This window comes from Chrysemys picta, chromosome 10, assembly GCF_011386835.1.
Source record: "Chrysemys picta bellii isolate R12L10 chromosome 10, ASM1138683v2, whole genome shotgun sequence".
In the NCBI taxonomy this organism is placed as follows: domain Eukaryota; kingdom Metazoa; phylum Chordata; order Testudines; family Emydidae; genus Chrysemys; species Chrysemys picta.
The window spans coordinates 35,398,189-35,423,338 of NC_088800.1; the positions used below are offsets into that span (position 1 = coordinate 35,398,189).

Below are 25,150 nucleotides of genomic sequence, written 5' to 3' on the forward strand. Positions count from 1 at the left end.
TCAGCTTGGCCAATGAGAATGGTCTAGTCAATTTCACTTGTATTTAGCATCAGCTCCGGATCTGGGATCTCAGGTGCTTGGACCACATTGCAATAGTTTGTGCATCACTCTTCAAACAGATGACAGCAGGGCACAGAGCTCTTTGGTTTGCTAACATTGCTCAGTGCTGGAGGAACAATAAAACATCCAGTCAAAGGGACAAGGGAATCATAGAATCATAAGACTGGAAGGGACCTCGAAAGGTTATCTAGTCCAGTCCCCTGCTAACCTGCTCTTAAAAATCTCCAATGATGGGGATTCCACAACCTCCCTAGGCAATTTATTCCAGTGTTTAACCACCCTGACAATTAGGAAATTTTTCTTAATGTTCAACCTAAACTGCCCTTGCTGCAATTGTCCAATTGCTTTTTGTCCTAGCCTCAGAGGTTAGGGAGAACAATTTTTCTCCCTCTTCCTTGTAAGAACCTTTTATGTACTTGAAAAATGTTATGTCCCCTCTCAGTCTTTTCTCCAGACTAAACAAACACAATTTGTTCAATCTTCCTTCATAAGTCATGTTTCCTAGACCTTTAATCATTTTGTTGCTCTACTCCAGATTTTCTCCAATTTGTCCACATCTTTCCTGAAATGTGGCACCCAGAACTGGGCACAATATTCCAGTTGAGGCCTAATCAATGCAGAGTAGAGCAGAATTACTTATTGTGTCTTGCTTACAACACTCCTGCTAATACAGCCCAGAATTATTTTTTTTAAAGCAACAGCATTACAGTGTTGACTCATATTTAGCTTGTGATCCACTATGACCCACAGATCCCTTTCCAGTTCTCCTTCCTAGGCAGTCATTGCCCATTTTGTATGTGTGCAACTGATTGTTCCTTCCTAAATAGAGTACTTTGCCTTTTCCTTATTGAATGTCAGCCTACTTTCTTCAGACCATTTCTCCAGTTTGTCTAGATCATTTTGAATTTTAATCCTGTCTTCCAAAGCACTTGCAACCCCTCCCAGCTTGGCATCTGTTACGGCTTTTATAAGTCTACTCTCTCTGCCATTATCTAAATCATTGATGAAGATATTGAACAGAACCGGACCCAGAATGGAAGGATTGCTAAAAAGTTTCCGCAAGCTCACGGCAGCTCCAGGGAAGCGTGAAATGAACCCGAGCACCCACCTGCCCCCTGTGAATGGCCCAGCTGGATGGGACCTGGGTGCTGCCCTCAGGGCCAGCCACCCCTTGTGCCCCCAACTCTCCCTGCCTGGGGCACAGCTCAGAGGTGGCACGTAGCCCTGGCCCTAGGAAGCCGAGCGTTCAGAAGCGCCGAGCCTCGCAACCAGCACCTGGTTGCAGCCCCCGTGGGACAGTCCCAGTCACCCACAGTCTGCTCCCGCGTAGCCCAGCACAACCACGGTCTCGCCGGGGCCCTAGGGCATGGAACAAGAGAGTCGCCGGAAGCTGCGCTCACGCCCAGACTGAGGCTGACCTGCCCTGGCACCTAAGCCGCTAGTAAAAACACTTCCCCCCAGCAACCCCCTCCTTTATTGAGCCTGGAACTGTCGCGAGAGCGGCCGCGCACGGTATCCTTCCCCCATAGCTAATTCTCACGAGATCCCCGCTGTTTTTCCTTTATTGTTATGACCCAAGGTCTCGCGCGAGCTGTGTCAACTAATCGGACGGGCGGAACTCATTGTTAGTCTCGCGATGTTTGGTGATGGCTCCGCCTCCACGGCCCCCTCCCCGAGTCTTCCTCGTCCCCCTCCCCACGTAGAGTTAATATGGTCGCCAGCGATGGACCCTGCAAGGCCAGGTCAGTGCGAGCCGGGCTCGGCGGGGAGGGGCGATTCCTCTTCCGAAGGGCTCTGGCTTCTGCCCAGCGCCCCCGCGTTCCTGGTCTGGTGCGACCCCCCCCCCGTTACCGACCCGGCTTGCACCTCGGCCCCAGCTCCCCCGGCCTGGGTCCGCGACCCCCGCTCGCAGATGGCCCCTGGAGTGATGGTTATTCCTCCGCTCCCCCCCCCCCCTCGGTGCCTTTATCGTCTCATCACCCCGCCCCCCCGGACCGGGGCCGCTTTCGACGCCGTCGCTGCCCCCCCCTCCACACACACACCCCGCAGCCGCCTCCACTATCTGCCGTCCTTTGTTCAGCCCCTTTCCGCTATCCCCGGCTTGCACGGACAGGCTCGCAGTCCCCGGGCGGGGGGTGGGGGCTCGGCCGAGTCTGGGTGAATCCCTTCTCCGCTGGGCAGGGCCCAAGGCGGCGTGGAGAGCCGGCACCACGAGCAGCTGCCCCCTCGCTCCTGGCACCGCTCCGTATAGATCTAACGGTGCTGCGTAGCGGCCCCTGCTGCTGCCCCGCACCCCATCCCAGGGGAGTTCTCAGCCTTCACCCCCCGTGCCCCTCCTTGTCTACACACCTCTTAGCTGCCCATCAGGGACCCGGTGCTGCTGACTTCTCTCTCCCCCCTCCTCCCCCCACAGCGAAATGGCCAAAAAACTGCCCTGTAATTAGGGCGGGGAGGGTGTCAGCTAAACCGGACCCTGAGCTGAAAAGGGCCCTCATAACACCTGTTATGAATGGGATGGAAGACTCCCAGCGAATATGCTGTACTGGGCCCCAAATTTCTCAAGACAGGCCTTTCTGTGACCCAAGTCTCTCAATCCTTATTGGGCTCTTTTCCAAGTCATGGATCAGAAATGGGTTGAAAACAACGGATCTCATACTTGTACTCTTCTTGAGTACGTTTTACAATAGATAGGCACAGATCAGACAGGGCTTTGTTTTTTAACCTTTAATTCAAAAGCCCACCATGTAGAAACTGAGTCTTATGTAGTTCATTACTTCAAAAGGTTGAAGGGCGTAGGTTCATGCTGTTACTATTTATTAAGCTGCCTCACTTTAAATATTTGTGAATAGATACCTTATCTCACCAAGTATCTCACTACCTTTTTTAAAACTAGTATCTCCAAATCTTTCAGTTATTTTTATTGACTATTTCTGGTTCCTCTTTAAGTTCATTATCCTGCGAACATTTAAGCACATGAGTAACATTATGCCCATAAATGGACTACTTGAGCATGTTTGCAGATTCTGGGCCTTACCATCAAAGCAAAATAATTTGTAAAGTGCCCATGATGCTGCATTTACATTACAATGAAAATGTAAGCAAAGTAGGAGGTGAAAACAAGGCAACCTTCTAAAAAAGATAAGCTTCTATTGCTGATACAGTCTTTTAAAATCAACAGAGACCCTCTGCCTGCAAAAATTTATGCGTATACGTAACTTTACTCACCTGGGTTGTTCCATTGATTTTTGTAAGACTGGGAGTGGGTGGTGTCACAGTTTTAACTTTTGTTTTAAAACCAAATTTGAATTTTTTAAACTATATTGAGTTCTTTAGGCCTTCTTAAGAGATATTACGGACATTGTTCATTTAGGTTAATATTATTTGAGTGGCAATAAATATTCTTTTTGTATTCCTTCTGAAAACAATTTCAAATTAATATGCAGTTATTTTCTACAGATTTTTTTTATCTTCACTTTTTAAATAAGGTCCGTTATAAAGTGCATTTCTGTCTGTTATCTTTAGGTACTTATATGGCTCTTATTACTTCACAATCTTTAATGTACTTATCCTCACAACTCCCCTGGGAGGTAGGGAATAATCATTTTGCAGATGGGGAACTGAGACTAGATGCCAGATTTTTAGGCACCTAAAGATGCAGAAGTGGGTTTTAGCCCATGAAAGCTTATACCTAAATAAATTTGTTAGTCTCTAAGGTGCCACAAGTACTCCTCGTTGTTTTTGCAGATTTTTAGTGGTATTTAGGTACCTAGTGGGACTTACAAAGGTTCCTAGGTGTCTAACTCCCATTGAGTGCCTGACTCCCTAAGAGATTTTGAAAATCCCACTAGGTACCTATCTGCATCTTTAGGTGCTGAAATATCTGGCCCTGAGTGATTTGTCCAAGGTCACTCAGGGACATCTGTGGTGAAACAGGGAATAGAACTGCATTCTTTTGAGCCTCAGGCTACTGCCTGAACCACTGCACCATTCTTTCTTTCCACTTAATAATTTGCTGCATTATTTTTCAGAATGCCCGTTCCAGTACTTAATTGAAACATTAAATGACAATCCAGAGAAGAAGTTCTACAATATCCCTAAACTTGGGGGCACCAAGTATGGTAATACTACTTTTTAATAGCTTTTTAGTAGTATGGTTCCACTAGTAAATATGCACCAGTTATGTGATGCAGGAGGAGTGACTACATTGTCTTTAGTAGGTTTGTATGAAAACGTGTAATTTTACCCTAAACATGCTGTTTTATTAAGTTGATTAATAACTTGCTTTAAGTGAGATAAAAGGAATGATGCTTAACCAAACTTTTCTACTAAGGGAAAAGTGAGGGATACTTTTACAGGCATAATAGTTAATGTAGTAATAAACATTTCCACTACAGAAAATCACCACTTCTGTTATGGAATTAACAAGCGGTGACAAAAACATAAACTCTGTGTTACCTCACATGTAAATAAATGTTTTTACTGAAATGAATTCATGGTGGTCACATAAATGCAGAAAAATTATGCATCATTGACTCATTTACTCTAGTGACAATCTCATATTTCTTTGAGGGTTTCCTTGTGTCACAGTTTAGCGCCAAAAGCATCTGCATTTCCATGCATGGTCCAACAAGGGTACCTGCTGTCAGGTTTCTGGCTCCCTCGCTGTTGTCTTTCCTGGGTGGAGACCTCCTGACTGGGTATTTCCTGCCTGAAAAGTTCCTTGATTATACTGTGTATTCACCATCAAAGTCAGACTCCCTGCTTTGCCTTTTTTCTCCGAGATGATTAACAGTGCGGTTTCCACAGTCATAAGTTACCAAACAGCACTTCCTATACAAGAATATTTATTCTTTGGGTATAAACATTACAGAGAAAACATTAAAGAAATAAAAGAACCTACATGCATGCTAATAAGCTTACCAGAGATCAGCCCAGCTGTCTTTAGTATGGGCTCTGGCAAATGAGTCCTTCAGCACCCCTCCAAAGAGGTTTCTTTTGTGGTCACAAGTTCATAACAGCCTTAGCTCAAAACTAGTGCACACATGAAAAATTTAGGCCCTCTTTATTCAGTTTGGAGGTCTTTGAACTGAAGTTTTCAGGAGCAGGTAATCAGTAGACAATTGGTTTCTCTCCCTAGGGCTTAGCTTCAAAAGGATGGATTCATAGTGGGTCATTTGCATTCCTCTGACCCCCAAGTATTTCGTAGGAAATTCACTTCACATGTATTGTTCCAAAAAGTCCTTTGAAGTTCCTAATATCTCCCAGAGATTGCACTAATCCTTCCACCTCCTAAAGAATTTTCATACAATTCCACGAGAGTGCACAAACAGCATTTTCAATACAGTGGGTCCCAAAGGTATTAAATGTAGTTCAGTCAGGTTTAATTCCATAAGATTTGTCCATGATATTGCAGAATACTATCGTAAGTGTCACATCTTGATTTTAATTTTTTGGGTGAACTTGGTGTTCATGAAAATGATGAAACTAGCTAGAGCCAGACAGACCTTATGAAAGTTTTCTCATAGAGTTCTTCAAATACACCTTTGTCCTGACATGCAGTTGACTTCTCTCCAGCAATGGCTCACAAGGCTGTTCATCTAATAAGTAGAAAACTACACATACATCACTCTGGTTTCATGCATTTTGTGGAGTGAACTTTGTCAGGGGAGTGGGCTTAGTCCAAATAGTCTTGGTTGCTGATGACTTTCCTAAAGCCCAGTTCTGTTCAGTAGGACTACTGCTGTTAGCCTTATCTCTTTTGCACTGTTTCTTGCTATCCCATATCTCTCCTCTTCAGCAATTCCAAAAAAACCTCTAGTTCGAATGGCAGCAAAGATGTGAAGATAAACATAAGTGTGAACGGCAGACAGACAGCTCCTCTGTCTCTACTCATAGCTTTTTCAAGCAGCATCAGTAGAGTAGAATTAAGAAAACCAGTCAGTTTCACCTGTGCTTTTCAGAACCTTAAGGACAGCAGTGTAATTGAACAGAATTATTTCACTTTCTGTCTGAATGCTTTGGAAAGCTATGAGGAGCAGCAGAAATCACTGGAGCAATTTAGGGCAAAGGACTGTGTAAATGGAGACTGTGGAGGAGTAGACTAATAGTCTTGCATCTGAAGAAGTGAGGTTCTTACCCACGAAAGCTTATGCTCCCAGTACTTCTGTTAGTCTCAAAGGTGCCACAGGACCCTCTGTTGCTTTAGACTAATAGTGACTCTCTCCAACAGTCAGAGTGCTGAGTTGTGAGAGGGAGAAAACCCTCTCTTCCAGCAAATATAGGTACCTTCAAAGTTATCAAACACGCATTAAAATAGCCAGAGACTGTTATGAAAGAGAGAATTCCAAAGCCGAGCCCCGAGACAGCATTCTGGTAGAAATCCTAGCACCTGCATCTTACCGGGTCATCCATCCTGGATCTCCTTTGTGACTCCTCTGTCCTGCAGTTTAAAAGTTCAATTGATTTCTTTGGTTCCAAATTGCTATAGAGAGTCTGATTGCCTTAATATTTAAAGTGGGAGCAGAGGTATTCCGTTATGAAAAAAATTGTAGCTAGGTGACTGAGACACCTTTTCTGGACAGCTCTTGAATGAACACACACTCTCTCTGTGTGTGTATATATACACATCTCTCCTAGAATATCAAGGTTGGAAGAGACCTCAGGAAGTCATCCAGTCCAACCCCCTGCTCAAAGCAGAACCAATCCCCAGACAGATTTTTGCCCCAGATCCCTAAGTGGTCCCTCTCAAGGATTGAGCTCATAACCCTGGGTTTAGCAGGCTAATGCTGAAACCACTGAGCTATCCCTCCCCCACTTCCAATATGGTAGTGTATTGGAATGCCTTTATTCTTCATTAAAGGGACGAACACAACTGACAGGGATATAAGATCATTTTGTTCTGGTAATTTGAATATTAAACACACTTAGTGCTGACATTACACCACATTTATTTTTATCAGATTTCTGTACAATTTGCTTTTTATATGAATCATCTAATTAGAGAATTACAGTGACTGCCTTGTAAAATGTATCTAATGTAACATAAGCCACTAAACCCTGAAGCAATAGTTTATAGGCAGACAAAGTCCATGGACTTGGTTGAAACTGCCAAACTCATCTGTTTGTTAACATTCAGATCTGAGCTTTGGTCTCTAGAGCTCAAACACTAGTACGTGAACCTGTTTGACCAGTTACCTAGCATCCTTTATATTTACTCCTATTACTGTACTCTCATTTGATCACCTGAATTATTGCTGAATGGAGTGATGTTTGTGAGCGAATGATCATACCTAAGAGCTCCTTTACTGCCTTTACTCCCTTTCTTTTTTTTAATCTGTCTCCACCCCTGTGTTTTCTCTTCCTTGAAAGCATCTCCCAATTTTTACTTTGCTGTTACTTTATAGTAATCAGTTTAGGTCCAGTTTTCTCCTACTTTTAGAGCCCACACTGAGATTATTTCTTGTCTTACTGTCACCTTCTGTGAATGAAGGGGAAACTGCACATAGTGATCCATATTCTGGCATTAAAGTCAGTTCTGACTTGATATCACAAAGTAATTAAATGGTCAAGTTTAGGATTCCAAAAATTATCTGTATTAATAGTTAGCAGCATAGTCTCATTGTGTCATCTCTTCTGCTTTGTCGATGATACCAGCCTTGGCCCTCCCTACAGTCATTTCTCCTACCAGCCTCTCCATGCCTTCTTTCTTTCACCCTATATATGGAGTATCATTGCTTCTTTGTTCAATCAAGCCATTATTCTCTTCCATTCAAATCTTCCTTGAAAACTCACCTCTTCTGTAGTGCCTACAATAAGTGACTCACTATTCAGTGTTTGTTTTATATATTTAAAACAAAATCCCCAACTCTCCCAGATGTGCACACTCCTAAACATACTGCTGTAGCCCTCATCCTAACTTGACTGTTTGTCACTCTTACACATTTTGGTCCATCTATAATAATGTCCTGACCCTGCAATGAGCTCTGTACGATTGGACCTATACACTTGGGTGGTATCCCATTGACTTCAGTGGGGCTCTGCCTTGATTCACATATTCAAAGCTCATTTTCGGATCAAGGCCATTTTTTTCATAAGCTTTTATACTAAGGACCAGGTCCTCCTCTCTTCCGTGAAACATTGTTGCACCCTTCTGAGTGCTATAGAATAATAATAGAGAACAAATGCACATTGATTGATTTAGTGTTTCCTTGTAACTGTATTGTATTCCTGTGCTCTTATGGGGTTGGAATGAATTTCACTGCCTGATTTGTCAAATCTCTTTAGTATAGTAAGGTGCTATTAGTTAAAACATATATAGGCTAAAAGTGTTTCCTTGATTAATTCATTTACTTTCCCGTAACCAGATATTCTGCCTTATTCCATACGGGTACTGTTGGAAGCTGCTGTCCGTAACTGTGATGGCTTCTTAGTAAAAAAGGAAGATGCTATGAATATTTTAGACTGGAAAACAAAACAGAACAATGTTGAAGTGCCCTTCTATCCTGCCAGAGTTCTTCTTCAAGACTTTACGTAAGTGAAATATTTTCTTTTTTTTATTACATTTTACTAACAAAGTTTTCAAAATCTGTCTTGGTTCACCTGCTCAGTGAAGTTACCGATCTTTTCTCAGGCCTGAAAACAAAATGAGGTGGAGTTTAAGCATTCCATTAGTGAATGGAAATTCATAGTTTTTGTTTTAGTGCCCTTTCAGTGATGCTCCTACATTGTAAATAAAGCCTCTGATCCTGTACTCTGATCCTGCAAGTTGGTACAAGAAGGCAGATGCCTGTGCCCACATGGAACTTTGCTGGGACTCCATGTGGGTGAAGGTTTCTGTCTGCATGGAGTAATTTGCAGAATAAGGGCCAAAGAACCAGCTTGGTGGCACTTTAACTGTAGCAGGATTGTGTGATGGTGCAATGAAATACTTAGAAATCTTACTTGTGATAACCTAAGGTCAAATCCTGCGTGTTTTACTGGTGCATGTAAGCCTACTGAAGTCATGGGACTACATACATGAATAAGAAAAGCAGGAATTGTCCGTTAGAATGTTACCTATGGATTATTAAGATTTGTTGATGTGAGGTGGCTAAAAGGGTAATCCTTAAGCAGCTACAGAATATTAAACTAAGCACATTTAATTTTGCCAAGCTAGGTAGTCATTTATTTGTCAAGAAGTCATGCAGAATAGAGAAGAACTCTGTGTAAGCTCAAAAGCTCATCTCTCTGACAAACAGAAGCTGGTCCAATAAAAGATATTAGTTCACCCAACTTACCTCTCTAAGAAATAACCTAGTAATATAAAAATATATGGAAGTGATTTGTTAGTTAACAAATCAAATCATAAGATTTTCATAAAATTTCAGTTTATATCAGTATTCTTTTCCTTTCCTTTAGTTTTGTATGTTGTCCTTAAAGAGTGTTTTTTATCTGTAAAATGGGGATGACAGTACTTAACCACTTTTGTAATGTGCTTTTAGATCCTGAAATGAATACTGCTATAATATAAGTGAAAAACACAAATTGCAAAGTAGTATTAGAAAATATAGCATATGCATTGATTTGTGTAGCAAAGGGGTGGTGTACAGCTACCATACATCCAGCAGTGGCCATTATGCCAAGGTTTCCTCACAATTCAGGAGCATAACAAGACAAAAGGGCAAATACCAAATGTAATCAGTTGGCCAAGGAATTTGCATATTCCTATTTGACACAGTCTTGAAATGTGTTGGTGGTTATGCTTGGGGTTAGGATGGCGCACAGTTTTTATTTAGATATGTTTAAACAAACCAAGCACATGAATACTTACTATTCCTTAAAACATGTTAGACAAAGTAAAACAAGCATTTTGAGATGGTATTCAAATAGGCTGCTATGGAGGGTGAATTAAAAACAAGCTTCTACAGTTAGCTTTATTTTACAGAATTGTCAATGCATCATAATACATGTAAAGTGCTATTTCTTTGTTCTTCTTTGTTAGTGGAATTCCTGCAATGGTGGATTTTGCCGCCATGAGGGAAGCAGTGAAAAAGCTTGGAGGAGATCCTATGAAAGTCCATCCTGCCTGCCCAACTGATCTCACTGTTGACCATTCTTTGCAGATTGACTTCAGTAAATGGTATTTAATCTACAAAATCCAGTTCTGTTTAATGATTAAATTTCAGGGGGTGATCAGTGTTCTCAATTGTGCTTTGTTCACTGCTCCTTTGGTAGCATAGAGGTAGCCCATGCAATCATCATGGAATTAATATGTAATAATTCACGAATATCATATGTTCTATACATTTGATGTAAGGGGGTTTGCTATATGATTATAAAGCGAATTCAGTTGCATATATGTAGGAAAGAGGACAATAGTCTGAGAGAACCACTCATTTACCCACATTTGAGGAACAATATTAGACCCATTTGCTTCTAACCCCCTCTCAAACCCATATCATGCTCCATGGACCAGTTTGTTGGGTGGGTGGGGGATCACAGATTGTAGATGCATGGAAACCTAAGACAAAGGGCTTCTTGGGGGATAAAAGACATTCTCAAGCTGTGAGGACAGTAGTTGTCAGGAGCTGTTCAGGAGCAAAAGGCTGACAGCAGGGCCGGCTCCAGGCACCAGTCGACCAAGCATGTGCTTGGGGCGGCACCCTAGAAGGGGCAGCCAATGTTGGGGTGGCGGGGGGCGTTTGCAGTGGTTTTTTGTTGTTTTTTTTTTTGTTGTTGTTTCGGCCGGGCAACGCGGGGGTTGTTTCGGTGGCGCGGTGCGGCACGGTGCTGGGGGGAGGGGGCTGGCTTTGGTGGCGTGGCCCGGTGCTGGGGGGCATGGCGCTCGGGGGGGGGGGCGGGGGTTTGAATGGCCCGGCGCTCTGGGGGGGTGGGGGTTTGGGCGGCCTGGCGAGGCGCTCGGGGGGGTTGGGCGGCCTGGCGAGGCGCTCTGGGGGGGCGGGGGTTTGCGCGGCCCGGCGAGGCGCTCGGGGGGTGGGGGTTTGTACGGCACGGCGCTCCGGGGGTTTGGCCAGCACGGCGCTGGGGGCGGGGTGAGGTGGGGGGAGTACAGCAGGGCAGCGCTCTTCTTTTTTGCCTGGGGCGGCAAAAAAGTTAGACCTGGCCCTGCTGACAGACACATCCCTAAGGAGGACATCTGAAGCCATTGGACCTTTTTAAGCTTCCAAGCGTTCGTTAAGTTCAAACAGTACTTTGTTTTAAGAACATAAGAACGGCCATACTGGGTCAGACCAATGGTCCATATGGCCCAGTATCCTGTCTTCTGGCAGTGGCCAATGCTAGGTGCTTCAGAGGGAATGAACAGAATAGACAAAGCCAACAGCACCAGGACCTGGAAGGAGGTGTGCTTTGCCTGTGTGGATGGAAAGGAGTTCTGCCTAGCACAGATCTGTGGCTTGCACATAGTAATCCATGCGGATGAACTTGAAGAGCTGATTAGCTATTACCAGGATCGCGGCTACTTTGAAGAACAAGTGATCCATCCCCTGTTTCCCATTCCCAGCTTCTGGCAAACAGAGGCTAGGGTTGCTTCAGAGCATGATTTTGCATCCCTGTCCATCCTGCTAATAGCCATTGATGACCTTATTCTCCATGAACTAGTTCGTTTTTGAACCCTGTTACAGTTTTGGCCTTCACAACATCCTATGGCAAAGAGTTTCACAGGTTGACACTGCGTTGTATGAAGAAATACTGTCTGATCCCTCAGAAAGCTGTCTGGTCCCTGTATTGACTGCGTGTCATACCTCCTGAAGGGCAGACTTACAGTTGCCAAGCCCAGTTGGACCTGCTGAAAAATCACATTGGTACGCCGGGCTGTAACCCAAGGCTGGTCTGAGATTGGCAGAATCGCAAAATCCCAGCCCAAGCAGGTAGAGGCACAAGACCTCATAGCTGAGGAGGTGCATGCAGAGAGACTAGAAAAGGGGTCAGAGGCACTGATGTCATGAGATTGTGTCTGGAAGTTTTGACAGCGTGGAAAAGAAAATCTTTAAATTACACTTACCTTTTGCCTCACTCATGTAACAGTATGTCTACACAGCAAAAGCTGTGCATGTGCTAGCCTACTCAAGCTAGCTTGAATCCAGCTAGCATGACTAACAATAGTGGGGAAGTATCAGAGGGATAGCTGTGTTAGTCTGGATCTGTAAAAAGCAACAGAGAGTCCTGTGGCACCTTTAAAACTAACAGATGTATTGGAGCATAAGCTTTAGTGGGTGAATGCCCACTTCGTCGGATGCATGACGAAGTGGGGAAGACATCACTGTGAGGGGTAGCAAGCAGAATATGTACCATGGGGCCATGCCAGGCTTGTGCTACCTATGCAGAAGTCTATACTGCACTGTCTTCACTGCTTTTTGTTACTCTGCTAGATGGAGTGAAGCTAGCTTGGGTAAGCTAGCCCATGCACAGATTTTGCTGTGTAGACATACCCTATGTGATTACAGCTCCTTTTCTTCTTTCAAAGCATGTAGCCTCCCAAAGGGCATACTGACTGGTCTAAACTGTTAATAGTGATGTCAGTCTCTGGTGAATTGAAAAAGTTCAGAACTGCTGTGAAAGACAGTCTTGTGCATATTGGGTATTTGCGTGGCCCTTTGAAATACATACACAGCTCCAATTTTGGCAATAGTAATTTAGAAGAATGAAAAGCAAGAAAGTACAATAGAACCAAGTTAACCAAGCCTCTATTATCCAGCTCTCGGTACTAACCAAATCACCAGCCGCCCCAGGCTGACAGTGGCTGCGGCTCGGGCTGTCAGCCCCAGGTGGCTGGGACTCCTGCTGTCAGCCTGAGCCCCAGCTACCCCAGGGCTGACAGCCCGAGCCCTAGCCACCCATTCTCCAGTGTATCCGATCTGGCTGCAGTCCCAGTTAGATAATCAGGGTTCCACTGTATAGCTGTGAAATTAAGATTATTTTGTGATATTGCTTCTCCGGCAGTCCAGTTCTTTTTTTAACCCTTCCTTGTGTTTGACGGGAAAAGCCCAAATTGTGATTCGTTAAGGCTGCAATTATCAGAAAGGCCAGATGTTGGCAAGAGATCTCAACAAGTTGCTTTGTACTGATATAGCCAGTTCCGCTAGTTCACTGTTGGAAAGTCCACAGGAGTCTGTCAGCATCTGTCTGCTAAAGTGTGATATGAGGCCCTTCCCCAAGGTGCTGCATGTGCTGCGTCTGCATAGCTTCCAGTTGCCGCTAGCTGAGGGATTGTGAACTGAGCTTAGATTCCCACAAAATGGCCTTTGAGGTGGTATGGTATCCTGCCACTAGACAATGGAAATTTGTTCTTTTTATTTTAGAGCAGCAGAAACATTGATAGCTCTATTTATCAATGTGACAAATTATTGAATGTAACCATTAGAGGTAAAAAGCCAATCATCTTTCACAGTGGGTTTTTTCAGTGTGTTCATGTTAAGGTTGAATGTAGTGTAAATAGAGTGTAGTGTGGTAAACGTGTAGATGGTTTTAAAAATGTTTACCTACAGTGTTTTATGTATGTACTTATATTATTTTCTTGAGCCTGAAGTATAATAATTTTATATTTGTAGTAATAAAATGTGTTTATTGCTTGAGCCCTTATTTCCAAAACACAATTAAATATAAAATATCACAACTGCTGCCTTGAGTAAACTGTAGCAAGAGACAATTCCCCAGGGATCTAATAAATGTTGACAGTGCTGCAATAGAGAGTAAAACCAAACACAATCCCCAACCCTTCCCTGGGACAATACTTTCCTCACATCCCTTCCCTTCAGATCTTGAGTAAACAGTGCAAGGACAATCTGTGTCCTGTTAATAAATGTGTTTGGCAGACCAATCAGGTGAGTAAGTAGTTTATACGGCAGATAATACAGTTCCTTTTAGAGAAGCTAAAGGTCAGTACAATTTATTTTTGTGTGGTCACCATGCTGTATTCTTTGGTTAACGAAACTTACCCAGTGACACTTTACTTTGCACCAGGGTTGTAATAAAATGGTGACCTTTTAGATACAGTTGGTCATTTGTTGGGGATATTTTTTCAGTAGGAAAATGTTTTTATGCACTTGTTTCATTTTCTGTTTAAAATACAGTGCAATACAGAATGCTCCGAATCCTGGAGGTGGTGACTTACAGAGGCCATTGGTAAAGGTTTCTCCACAAAAAGTGCAGCCTCGGAAGGTACCTTGCAGGGGCCAGACTGGCTGCAAAGGGCCATGTGATGCTGGAGAATCAAGTCGTAACTCAGGAAAATTTTCTGCGCAGATTGAGAATACCCCTATCCTCTGTCCATTTCATCTTCAACCAGTGCCTGAGTATGAAATGCTGTTTTTGCTTAGCGTTTAATTGTCAAATCCTTCTTTTGCTGGAAGGAATTATGGTTGTGTTTTACTGACTGGAATGCAGGCCCTTTTTGTGTGCTGTCTCCTAGTTCAGCACTTCCTTTTAGTTTGCAGTGCTTTTGGTTTAACTTTAAGGTTGAGCAGAACAATTGTACCATGCTATCAGATAATGCAAGCTTGTGCCCAGAGCAACAGTACAGCTTTTAAAGTGTTGGCCTGCCTTGTGAAAGCCTGTTGGCTAATTACAGCTAGCTTTTTGGAGTTAATTGTAAAATTTAAATATTGCCTCCAAAACACAAAAAAATAAGCTGTCTGTCCTCCACAAAGCAGGCAGTGCGCCTTAAGCTGCACTGAAGGGGCCTCTTGGTTGTCATCCAGAATGCCTGCAACAGCTGACAGAGATGCTGCTCTATGCTAAATATGCCTTTCTGCATCTTTGTCCACTCCACCCAGAAACAGGCCTGAGCATTTAGGATGATGTCTAACACCACAGGTGTTTGAACTGACCTAAAACAGGAGAAGAACTTAGGTAAAGCATTCTGTAGAGGGTCATTTATCTGGTGGTTGATTGTCTTTTTGAATCTGAGCTGGAGACTTGCCTCATTTCCTTGTAAGGGCAGTGATACATACGAACAGTGCTCCATAAATTAGTTAATGTAATAAGGCACCGCTGAAACTTTGGTTTAAATCTGAAAGTCCCTATTGTTTTATATTTCATGTAAATGATTTACAGAAGGTTTAACTCCTTTCTTTCCTGATAAGAATTGGACATCCCCATACCAGCTAAGAAAGCAGTCTATATATCATACCCCAGGCCACAAATAACTTTTAATCCAGTGGTCCCCAACACGGTGCCTGCAGGTGCTGTGGCGCCCACCAGGGCATCTATGTGCGCCCGCCTACTGCGCCCCGCCGCCAAGGAGCGCAGCCGCCGGACAAACAGCCGCCAAAATGCCGCCGAGAAGCGGCAACGACAAGAAGCGTCACCGCCGAAATGCCGCTGCCTCTGCAGCGACGCCTCTTGATGACGCTGCTTGTCGGCGGCATTTCAGCGGTGACACTTCTTGGTGGCATTTCGGCGGCTGCTTGTCTGGCGCCCGCCCACACTGAAAGGTTGGGGACCGCTGCTCTAATCCATCTGTCACTGAGTTGAAATGCAGCATTACATCTTGGCTGTATGTGACACCCCACAAAGGCCTCATCTGCTTGCCTTTTCCCAAGATTCATTTATTTATAGGTCCTTTTGCAGCACTCCATCTATGACAATTACATGTAATAACCCTCATCTTTCAACTGCCACCTATCTTCTCTGATAGATTGGCTAGATCCGTCTTTCTGTGGCTGACATATCTAGAATTTCAATGCTATATCAAAGAGGAGACCCACATCAATACAGTATTTTGATTGTGTTGCAAATTTTATTTAAAAAAAATATTTTCATCCTCTTTTGCTTTTTCCAGACTGAAATAGAAATGTGATGAGAAAAGTTAAATGTTTTCTGCAATCTGGATGTTGCTGATCCCAGTACACCCTTTTCTACCGGCAGTGGCATTCATTAAGCTGCAATTTGAGTGATGACAATCCCTTAGACCTTTGTAAAACAATACACCATATGACCTTCCTCTATTGCAGAAGAGAAAGGGGGAAAGGTCCTGATGTAAAATGCAGCCCTAAAATATCATTTAGAGAAGGACTTTTATTACTCCCTTACATAAAAGCTCCCAGAGAAGCAGTAGCTATAAAAACACAATCCAGCAACGAATTTCACTCATTTAATAAAATGACGCTTTTCATTACAAACACATACGAAAGTTAGTCATCTGCATTTATGTTTAGACACTGTGGTGATGAGCACCTATATATAAGTAAATGAATACTGTTCCTGGAAGACATTTACAAATAAATTATACAGTATCTTATTGGTCTTCTAGTCAGCAGTTAGAGGACCAGAGTTGAAAATGAGCAATTCTCTTGCCAGCAATAATATAAATCAGACACCTTATTTCTTTCTCAACATCAAATTGCTTGAGGTAAGCAACTCCTACGAATATCAGTTAGAAGAAATACCTTCCTTATTTGACAGTGCAGTTATTGTAGTCCCTCACATGCTGGGAAGGTATCTTTTTCTGATGGGTGTTTTTTGAGGTTACTTGCTTCAGGCAAATTAGAGCTAAAAACTCTCATTTATGCTGTGTGTTATGAGAAGACCAGTCCTTTTCTCTGCTGTTTTCAGAGGGCATCTTCTCCTTTCCTCACTTCCTTGTTTGGAAGAAATTGCCTCAGTCTTGTCTAAAAGGATTTAAAAGAATTCTGCTATTTGCAGCAATGAATGAGCGGTCCAGCAAATAGAAGCAAAAAGCAAATCTCATTGTTTATCATTCAAAACATGCCATTATTTATCAATTAATTTTAATTAATTTCTAGGCCTGAAACAGTGTTAAAAAACCAAGAGGTGGAATTTGGCAGAAATAGAGAGAGGCTTCAGTTTTTTAAGGTATGCCATTTTTTTCTACAGCCCTCTTATTATATTTTTCATTTGATTTGATGTTTTGTCAATCTTTCAAATGGCCTTGGCAGTTCATGATGGTAGAGAGGGGGATTTATTATATCACTTTCAAAATTTCAGGTTTTCAAGTTAGAATTTTTGAGTGTATATTAGTACAGCTGGCTAGTGCATAACATGATACAATTTTTTGGAAGAATGCCCAAGTAATGACTCTTAGGCATTGTAGAGCCCTAATTAAGGTGTGTGTGGGTTTTTTAAAGGAGGAAGGGTACAAAATATTAATAGAAATAGTAAATAAGCTAATATTAACTGAAACACTGGATTTATTTGGATTTAAACTTTTCCCAAGTGTTTGTAACCCAAATATCAATAGTATGGTGTTCAAACCTGAGAACCGGAAGTGATGCTAACTGGAAACAAAAGTGAAACTGACCAGACACTAAGGACTTGATACTTTGAGGTGCAAAGCATCCTAAATTTCCATTGAAATGAAAGAGTGTTGAGAGCTCTCGGCACCTCAGAATTATCTGCTGCAGATTATCTGTCTGCGTCTCTACAGGTTAACTGCTTCATCAGTCCAAAAGTGTTTTCATCTAAAGTGTCATAGGAATTTTTGGTAGATAGACAATAGAGCCCATATACTTAAAAGTTGGTACTGTCTATTGAATCAACAATCATCAGCCTTAAGAGGATTGGAAAGAGGTGCCATATATGAGAGATTTTAAAGCCTAAATACAGCTGAGTTTCACACCAGCCTTATCCCTAGACAGAGCCCTGGTCCTGCAAATCTCTGTTTAAGCCAATGGTCCCATTTAAATAAGTGGGACTGCTTCTGAATGGGGTTTGGGTACAAGTCATTGCCACTCTGATAACCAGCTAGCAGTTGTGGTGGGGTTGCTTTACTGATGTAAGTCATTTCTCCCTTCCTCTGATTCAGTGTGTTTCTGTAGTGCTTGCTGCTAGCCTAGGAACTTGTGACCTGAACTCTGATCATTATAAGGCAGCATGCTATGCGGCTACTCAATCAACAGACAGGATACCTAACTATGTATGTTGCTGATTGGCATGGGCATTTTTCTTCTGTAATACCATTACATATAATTACAGTAAAAGCTATTTTATCTGGCACTTCACCAACTGGAAAGCTCTATAAACCGGCATTTCTGATCTTCATTGAAATTTTGGTTTATAGTCCGGTTGGCATGGGGCTGGTGCGCAGGAGGGGGTAAGGAGCGCGGGGTTTGGGGGAGGGAGTTTGGGTGCGGGAGGGGGTTCGGGCGTGTCAGATCTGGGGGGATGGTCACCATGGGTGGCTCCCCCCCCAAGCGGCGACTTGTCCTGGCTACTTCTAGGTGAAGGTGCAGCAGGCAGCTCTGCACTCTGCTCCGCCCCGAGCGCTAGCTCCACAGTTCCTGGTGGCTAGGAACCGCAGCCAATGGGAACTGCTGGGCCGGCGCCTGCGGGCGGAGGCAGCGGGCAGAACTACCTGCTGTGCCTCCGCCTAGGAGTAGCCAGAACAAGTCGCTGCTTGGGGGGAGCCGCCCAAGGTGACCGCCCCCCGGATCCAGCACTCCAACCTGCTGCCCCAAGCCCCCTCCCGCACCCAAACTCCCTCCCTCTTAGTTAACACATATTTTTCCACTTACCGGCACCCCGCAGTCCCCTAACATGCTGGATAAAACAGCTTTTACTGTAATTTAACACATAACCAACCAACTAAGAAAGAAAGAAATTAACAATTAAAGTGCAGTTCTACTCTGAAAAGTAACTCTGAAAATTGGGTTTCCATGTTTGTGATCTGAGTTTACAAGTAAACAGGTGACATTGTAAACAAGAAGCAGGTAGCATTATTTCCTGCAAATGTAAACAAACTTGTTTGTCTTCACGATTGGCTGATCAAGAAGTAGGACTAAGGGGATTTGTAGGCTCTAAAGTTTTACATTGTTTTGTTTTTGAGTGCAGTTATGTAACAAAAAATTCTACATTTGTAAGTTGCACTTTCACGATAAAGAGATTGCACTACAGTACTTGTATGAGGTGAATTGAAAAATACTATTTCTTTAGTTTATCATTTTTAGAGTGCAAATATTTGTAGTAATAAATAATATAAAGTGAGCACTGTACACTTTGTATTCTGTGTTGTAATTGAAATCAGTATATTTGAAAATGTAGAAAACATCAAAAAATATTTAAATAAATGGTATTCTGTTATTGTTTAACAGCGCGATTAATCACGATTAATTTTTTTAATCGCTTGACAGTCCTATAAAAAGATGTTTTTCTAAGTGTCAGCTTTGCAATCTCAGCCAAGTTTGTGAGAATCAATCTGTATTTTTTCCAATCTCATAAAACAATCAGTACTGAAGGTTCTGCTGGCCAAGTATTACCCTTGGTTACACTTGTGCTTTCCAATTGTCTCAATTCAGTGACATCTGTGTGAGCCAATTGCTTTCATTACGTTTGTACATATAAGTGATTATGAATTTAGTAAATAATTTTGTTGATGACCAGGAAGGAATAGAATCCAAGTCATTCTCTCATAGCTGTGATGGCTTTGCAGTACTAACAGGAGGAGTGAAAACCACAGCCAGGAATATCAGAAGATGTGTGTCTGTATAACCACAAAAAGAAGAACAGGAGTACTTGTGGCACCTTAGAGACTAACAAATTTAGTTTTACTCTAAGGTGCCACAAGTACTCCTGTTCTTCTTTTTGCGGATACAGACTAACACGGCTGTTACTCTGAAACCTGTATAACCACAGAAAGCAGATGTGTGGATTTTTACATAGTCACTTTTCAGAGTAGAACCATGTATAAATGCTGAAATTGCGTATTTCCCAACTTACTTGAACAGCCAATTGTATGTGAAGAGCAAGTACGATGATGTTCATTTTTTTTATTCTTTATTATGTGTTCTTTAAAGTTATGTGGCTTTATGTCACTAAACAGAGTTTAGTACACCTTCTTTACAAAGGCAAAACATCCTATTTGATTTAAATATAACAATAACCTTTTTTTTATTCTCTCTCAAAAAAATGTAGTGGGGTTCAAAGGTTTTTAGGAATGTTGCTGTAATTCCACCTGGAACAGGAATGGCACACCAAATGAACTTGGAATATTTGTCAAGAGTTGTTTTTGAAGTTAAAGATTTCCTATATCCCGACAGTGTAGTTGGCACAGATTCTCATACAACTATGGTAAATGGTTTGGGGATCTTGGGATGGGGTAAGTATTCTGTACATGACTTGATAATTTCAATTGCATTTGTAAGGTTTTTTTTTACTATCTAAATGGAAAATAATTACTATTTAATACTTTTTTCATATTGGATATTTCTCTGTTTCAAGCCTAACAGCATTTCAGAACTTGAAATTTTATTTAGGGGAAACATATTTTGAAGATAGAGTTTCATGACATACGAATAATGGACAAATTGTTTGCAGTTCTTCTAAAAGAAACTAGAAAGATTCCATATAGTAAGGCCAGTTTCATTCCCAGGATAATAGTGATTCACAACCTAAACGGTTGGGTTTTTAAGACATTTATATAATACATAGATGAGCGTTTTGATGTTGTCATTGGAAATCAGTCAAGAACTGTGTAATCCTGAGAAGGGATTTGAAGGAAATCATAATACTGCAAAGCTCTTGTTACTGTAGTTAGACGCACATTGGCATGGCAGTGTGGGGAAGCTTCCATGGCTATTGTCCATGCTGCATGTGTTCTCTGGATGAATAGAAAACTTCTATCCAACACCTTTCACCAGAAATAAATTGCTTTTTTTCTAATTTAAAGAAAAAAATTACAAGGAAATTAATTCAATGCTCAGATAAATACTGTTTTTTTTTGAATGTGTAGTATGAAATTCAGATAAATATTAGTATAGTTGTTATATAAAATCAGTAGTAGATATGGTACACAAGGCCAGCAGGATTAAAATGTGATAATTTGAGCAGTAGTTTTGCAAGATTCTTTCATGTCCAATCTTTTTAGTAGAATACATTTGTATTGTACATATTGTCTTTCAGTTGGAGTCAGATACAAGTAAGGATGTGTTATTGTGCAGATTATTATAGCCTTTAACTTCATTAGACTTTAATATGCACTTCAAAATGTTTATTAGGTCAATTACTTAGCACAATAAAAACAGTTTAATATTCTCCCTCCAGGTGTTGGCGGTATTGAAATAGAAGCAGTAATGCTAGGAATGCCAGTTGCACTCACTTTGCCTGAGGTAGTTGGGTGTGAGCTGACAGGCTTAGCCAGCCCACTTGCTACATCCATAGATGTCGTTCTAAGCATTACTAAGGTAATTTAGAATTTTGTTTAATCCTAAATCAAGCAGACTTTGTTATTGTGGGAGTTCTACCAGAGGTGCTTGGAAAGTGAAATAAGACACTCGCAGTCTCTGATCCAGCATCATTAACTGTAGCTATATGAAACGGCAAGATCTCTATTAACCCCTAAGTGCGCATCTGCTCATTTAAGTCATATTTATTTTATTTTTACCAATGGTCCTTTAGAGGCCTTACATATAACTATGTATTTACAGACATTTTATAAATGTAACTAATGTCAGTGTTCCCTAGTGAGAGCACTTACGCAGTCTCTGCAGTGGAAAAACCCTCCTGTTTGACTCTTGGCTCCAAAGTGTTCCTGCAAAACCTTGCTCTCAACCTGGGTAAATCAGGAGTAACTTTTACTGAAGTCAGTAGTTACAGTAGTGTAACAGAAATGTAGTGAGAGGAGAATGCGGCCCTGTCTCTCTAGATCTCCACTCCTGGGCTTTGTGGCCTCTGGTAAATGGTATCAGAGTGATTCATGTCGGTATGGTGAACGCTTCCTTTTTGGTCAGATCCTTAGCAAGATTTAATCAGTTTCTATTTTTCAGTTTTTCACTGCACTTGGAGTTTTTTCCTTATAAAGCAGAAAGTGTAAGAGGGGGTAAATATCAATGAGTCCCTGCGCTCTAAGCCCAATGAACTAGTTACAGTGGATTACACCATCACGCAGAAAAGCCTTGTTAGATTTCTGTTCCCAGTTTCTTGTTTCCCAGGATACCCTAGCTGTGAATGCAGCATTCTTGGCTCCAAGAGATGAGGAGAGTGTAATGTTTCACACTGTTCACCAGCAGCTACGCTAGCCTAAGGAGGACAGGTGTTGGCATCCTGGAAGGATTAGTGAGGCAGTGTACAGTGCCTCAAAATGAATGGGGTTTTTTCCAGGGAAATTGGGGGACCATCAGGGATAAGGCAGCACTTAGGTTTCAGTGACTGCACCCAACAAACCAGTAGTGTCGCTTTGCTTAACTGTCTGTTCGTTCCAGTGTGGTGGTTTTATTTTCAAAAGTTGTTCCAGCAACATGTGTGCTGCTTAGATATTTGTTATTTGTCTTCTCATCCTGACCTCTACAAATATCTATTCCCTCAAGCAGTTATCCCATTCTTGTCATTGCCATCCACTGTTCTCTAAAATTTCACTGCCTTCACAGCCAGGATACCTTGGGGAACAAGAGAGGGGGAAATAGTGTCTAACTAGGCTTTCCTCATGACAGTACAAAGCACTGTCACTAGTTCACTGGGCTCAGAGTAGAGCTTTAAATTCCTTCCTTTGAATCTTTACCACCTTGACTACCAAATGAAAAGCCACATGTTGCCTTGTGAATTCCTGAATCCTCCTAGCAACAGTTTAAAAAGCATGGTACACTCACTGCTTGAAAGTCTGCAGAACTGAGTGGGTGGGGAGAGACATTTTGAGAGTTTTTACCTCTGTCAGAGTCCAGTCTAAGTGTTAAAGTTTTGAAGTTTGTGGACATGATTTAGGTATAAAGAAGTTTTTGTGCTGTATTTCATTTTGTGAAATTAGTAATTGTTACAAATTTCAAACTGTTGCACCAAACATTCCTTGTAGTATATCTTCTATTCCAGATGTTTTTATAGTTCTGTATTTCATTTTTAATAGCAACTCAGGCAAGCAGGAGTGGCTGGAAAATTTGTTGAGTTTTTTGGAACTGGCGTTTCTCAGCTGTCTGTAGCTGACCGAACCACAATAGCGAATATGTGTCCTGAATATGGTGCTATTCTGAGCTTTTTCCCTGTTGATAATGTGACGCTAAAGCACTTAAAGCATACAGGTAAGGATGAAATTAAGGTAAAAACACATGATTCAGCATATTAGCATTTTAAACTCACATGGCAAGTATTTTTATCTAAAATTGCATCATGCGTTACATTTGGACAGTATTTTTCTTCAGGATTATAACCTGCTTGATGGAGATAATGTAATGAGTTCTGCTGTGCAGTAACATTTTGTGTCATGGGGAGCTACTTTGCAGATCCCTCCCATGAATAGCCTCATGGACACAATGGAATTTTAAATTTAATAAAAATTATATTGCTTTAATGAATATCGACTACCTTTTTCTGTGGAAGTGGCCATTGGGTCTTGGAGCTTATTAGCATGTAAATTTCCTTATGGCACTACGTTTAATTACGGTTTTTCTAGTTAAGCTAGGAAATAATTTTTTAAAATAAATCTTGACAGATGGATAGCTGGCATGCCCCTGAAGCTTTTACCAAATCTGGTTATATTATGTCTGCTTTGATCAGTCTCATCATTGCCATCACTGTTCAGGGTCAACTTATTCTTGAGCATGCAGAGGTCTTCTTTGTCAAGACAGACCATTTTCCCGCCTCTCCATGAGTTATTCTATAAGGCCAGGTATGGCAACATGGTAAAGTGGTTCCTCTTGACAATTAATGAAATCTTCCTTTTATATTATGGGAAAAGATTTGTGAGCATATATTTAAAAGTGCTTTCTGCCAGGATGGGTTAAACATGATTTGCCTTGTCACTACGGACCTCACAAACCATTACTTCATCTAACCAGTGTTTGAAACAGTGTTAGAGAATTAGTTATATGTGATTCAGACCAACCAAGTAAACCATGTTTAATACATATAATCAAAATTGGTTTTAACCCATGTTTAAAATGGTTTATAACAATTTGAAAACAAGTTCACACAGTTTGGTGGCTGCTGGGAAACTCAGCCTGCCGAGAATGGTCTTTTGCAGGATTATTTTGGTGTGTCTCATCTTAATTGGTTTTTGAGTTATCTTCTGGTTTCTCCCTTTTCACCTCCTATGAAAGTGAAATTCAGTCACTCCTTTTGCCTAGTTTGGCTCAAAGGATCAAGAAGTTTCTGCTGACGCTCCCCAGAGACCAGGTCATAATGAGAAGGGTATCTGCTGAATGAATGTTCTTTTTCTGAGTTCCATCTTAGGCTGCAGTGAGGTGATCAGATAAAAATGAAAAGAGCTCCTAATTATGAACTAATAGTACATATGCTTTCAGCAAGCTATTCAGTTTGTGTAGCTTGTCAGTCCTTGTTTCAAAGATTGAAGTATTTCACTTTTAGATTTTGTCGGCTCAACAAGCTGCTAATAGAACAGAGGTAGAATGTATATTGAAGATTATATGGCAAGAAGACTGATATTCAGGGCAGTTATTAAAGTGCAAAGTCATAATTGTCATGCTCTTCAATAGTGCTTGATTCATGGAATCCATGGGGCGGCACACAGATTCTGTGTGAATTTGTCATAATATTTATTTCTGAGAACCCTAGTTACAAGTAAGTTATGCTACTGAAAAAAAGCATACCTTTTCCCATGTCTGGAAATATTTTCCATAGGTTTTGACAAGGCCAAGCTTGAGTCTATGGAAGCATATCTTAAAGCTGTGAAGTTATTTCGAAATGATCAGATTTCTTCAGAGGAACCTGAGTATACCCAGGTATTTATAAAATGACTTTTGCTTTTGCAACTATTTGTATTCATTATTCATAAATTATTTTTATTGTATTGTAATTGTTGCCATTTTTAATTGACATTTGTACGTGAATATCTCAACTCATAGCTTTGGATAGTTAGATACTTTACAAAAAAACCAACAACCTTAAGCACTATAATAAGTGTAGGAAAGGCTGATGAATTCCTTTAGTCAACCAGCTCTTTCAGGGTATCATATAAGTCTGACTTCATGAGAAATTTTGGCAGCTGGCGTCAAAGCACACAGATTGTTCACGATAAAGGGTTGTTAGTCATACTCCATCTTAAAAATGGAAGCCTCACTTTTCAATGGAAAAACATCACAGAATATTCAAATTACTAAACCGGATAGGCCCAGTTGCCTTGAAAAACTAGGGCTAAATGTGCTGTTACCTATTGGGCAATGTTTACTAGCATGTGTTACTGTTTTTTTTTTTT

At 41.6% G+C, this 25,150-nt stretch overlaps 2 protein-coding genes across 3 annotated transcripts in view; one reads left to right on the top strand and one right to left on the bottom strand.

Moving 5' to 3' along the window:
• Positions 1-6,257, bottom strand: part of SKIC8 (SKI8 subunit of superkiller complex) — a 114,738-nt gene extending 108,481 nt beyond the window's left edge. Inside the window, exon 1 of the mRNA XM_065559562.1 lies at positions 6,197-6,257. The gene's annotated coding sequence lies outside the window, so the exon portion shown is untranslated. The remainder of the gene's footprint in view (positions 1-6,196) is intronic.
• The window catches only part of IREB2 (iron responsive element binding protein 2), a 39,415-nt gene continuing 15,909 nt past the window's right edge, over positions 1,645-25,150 (top strand). Inside the window, exons 1-10 of one of the 2 annotated variants that reach the window (XM_005294497.5) lie at positions 1,645-1,802; positions 4,089-4,178; positions 8,424-8,589; positions 10,040-10,177; positions 14,130-14,351; positions 16,803-16,872; positions 19,927-20,110; positions 21,055-21,194; positions 22,847-23,018; positions 24,577-24,677. In XM_005294497.5, the coding sequence (XP_005294554.2) occupies positions 1,697-1,802; positions 4,089-4,178; positions 8,424-8,589; positions 10,040-10,177; positions 14,130-14,351; positions 16,803-16,872; positions 19,927-20,110; positions 21,055-21,194; positions 22,847-23,018; positions 24,577-24,677 (1,389 nt within the window). In that variant the 5' untranslated portion in view covers positions 1,645-1,696. The remainder of the gene's footprint in view (positions 1,803-4,088; positions 4,179-8,423; positions 8,590-10,039; positions 10,178-14,129; positions 14,352-16,802; positions 16,873-19,926; positions 20,111-21,054; positions 21,195-22,846; positions 23,019-24,576; positions 24,678-25,150) is intronic. The other variant, XM_065559558.1, reaches the window with a different exon arrangement.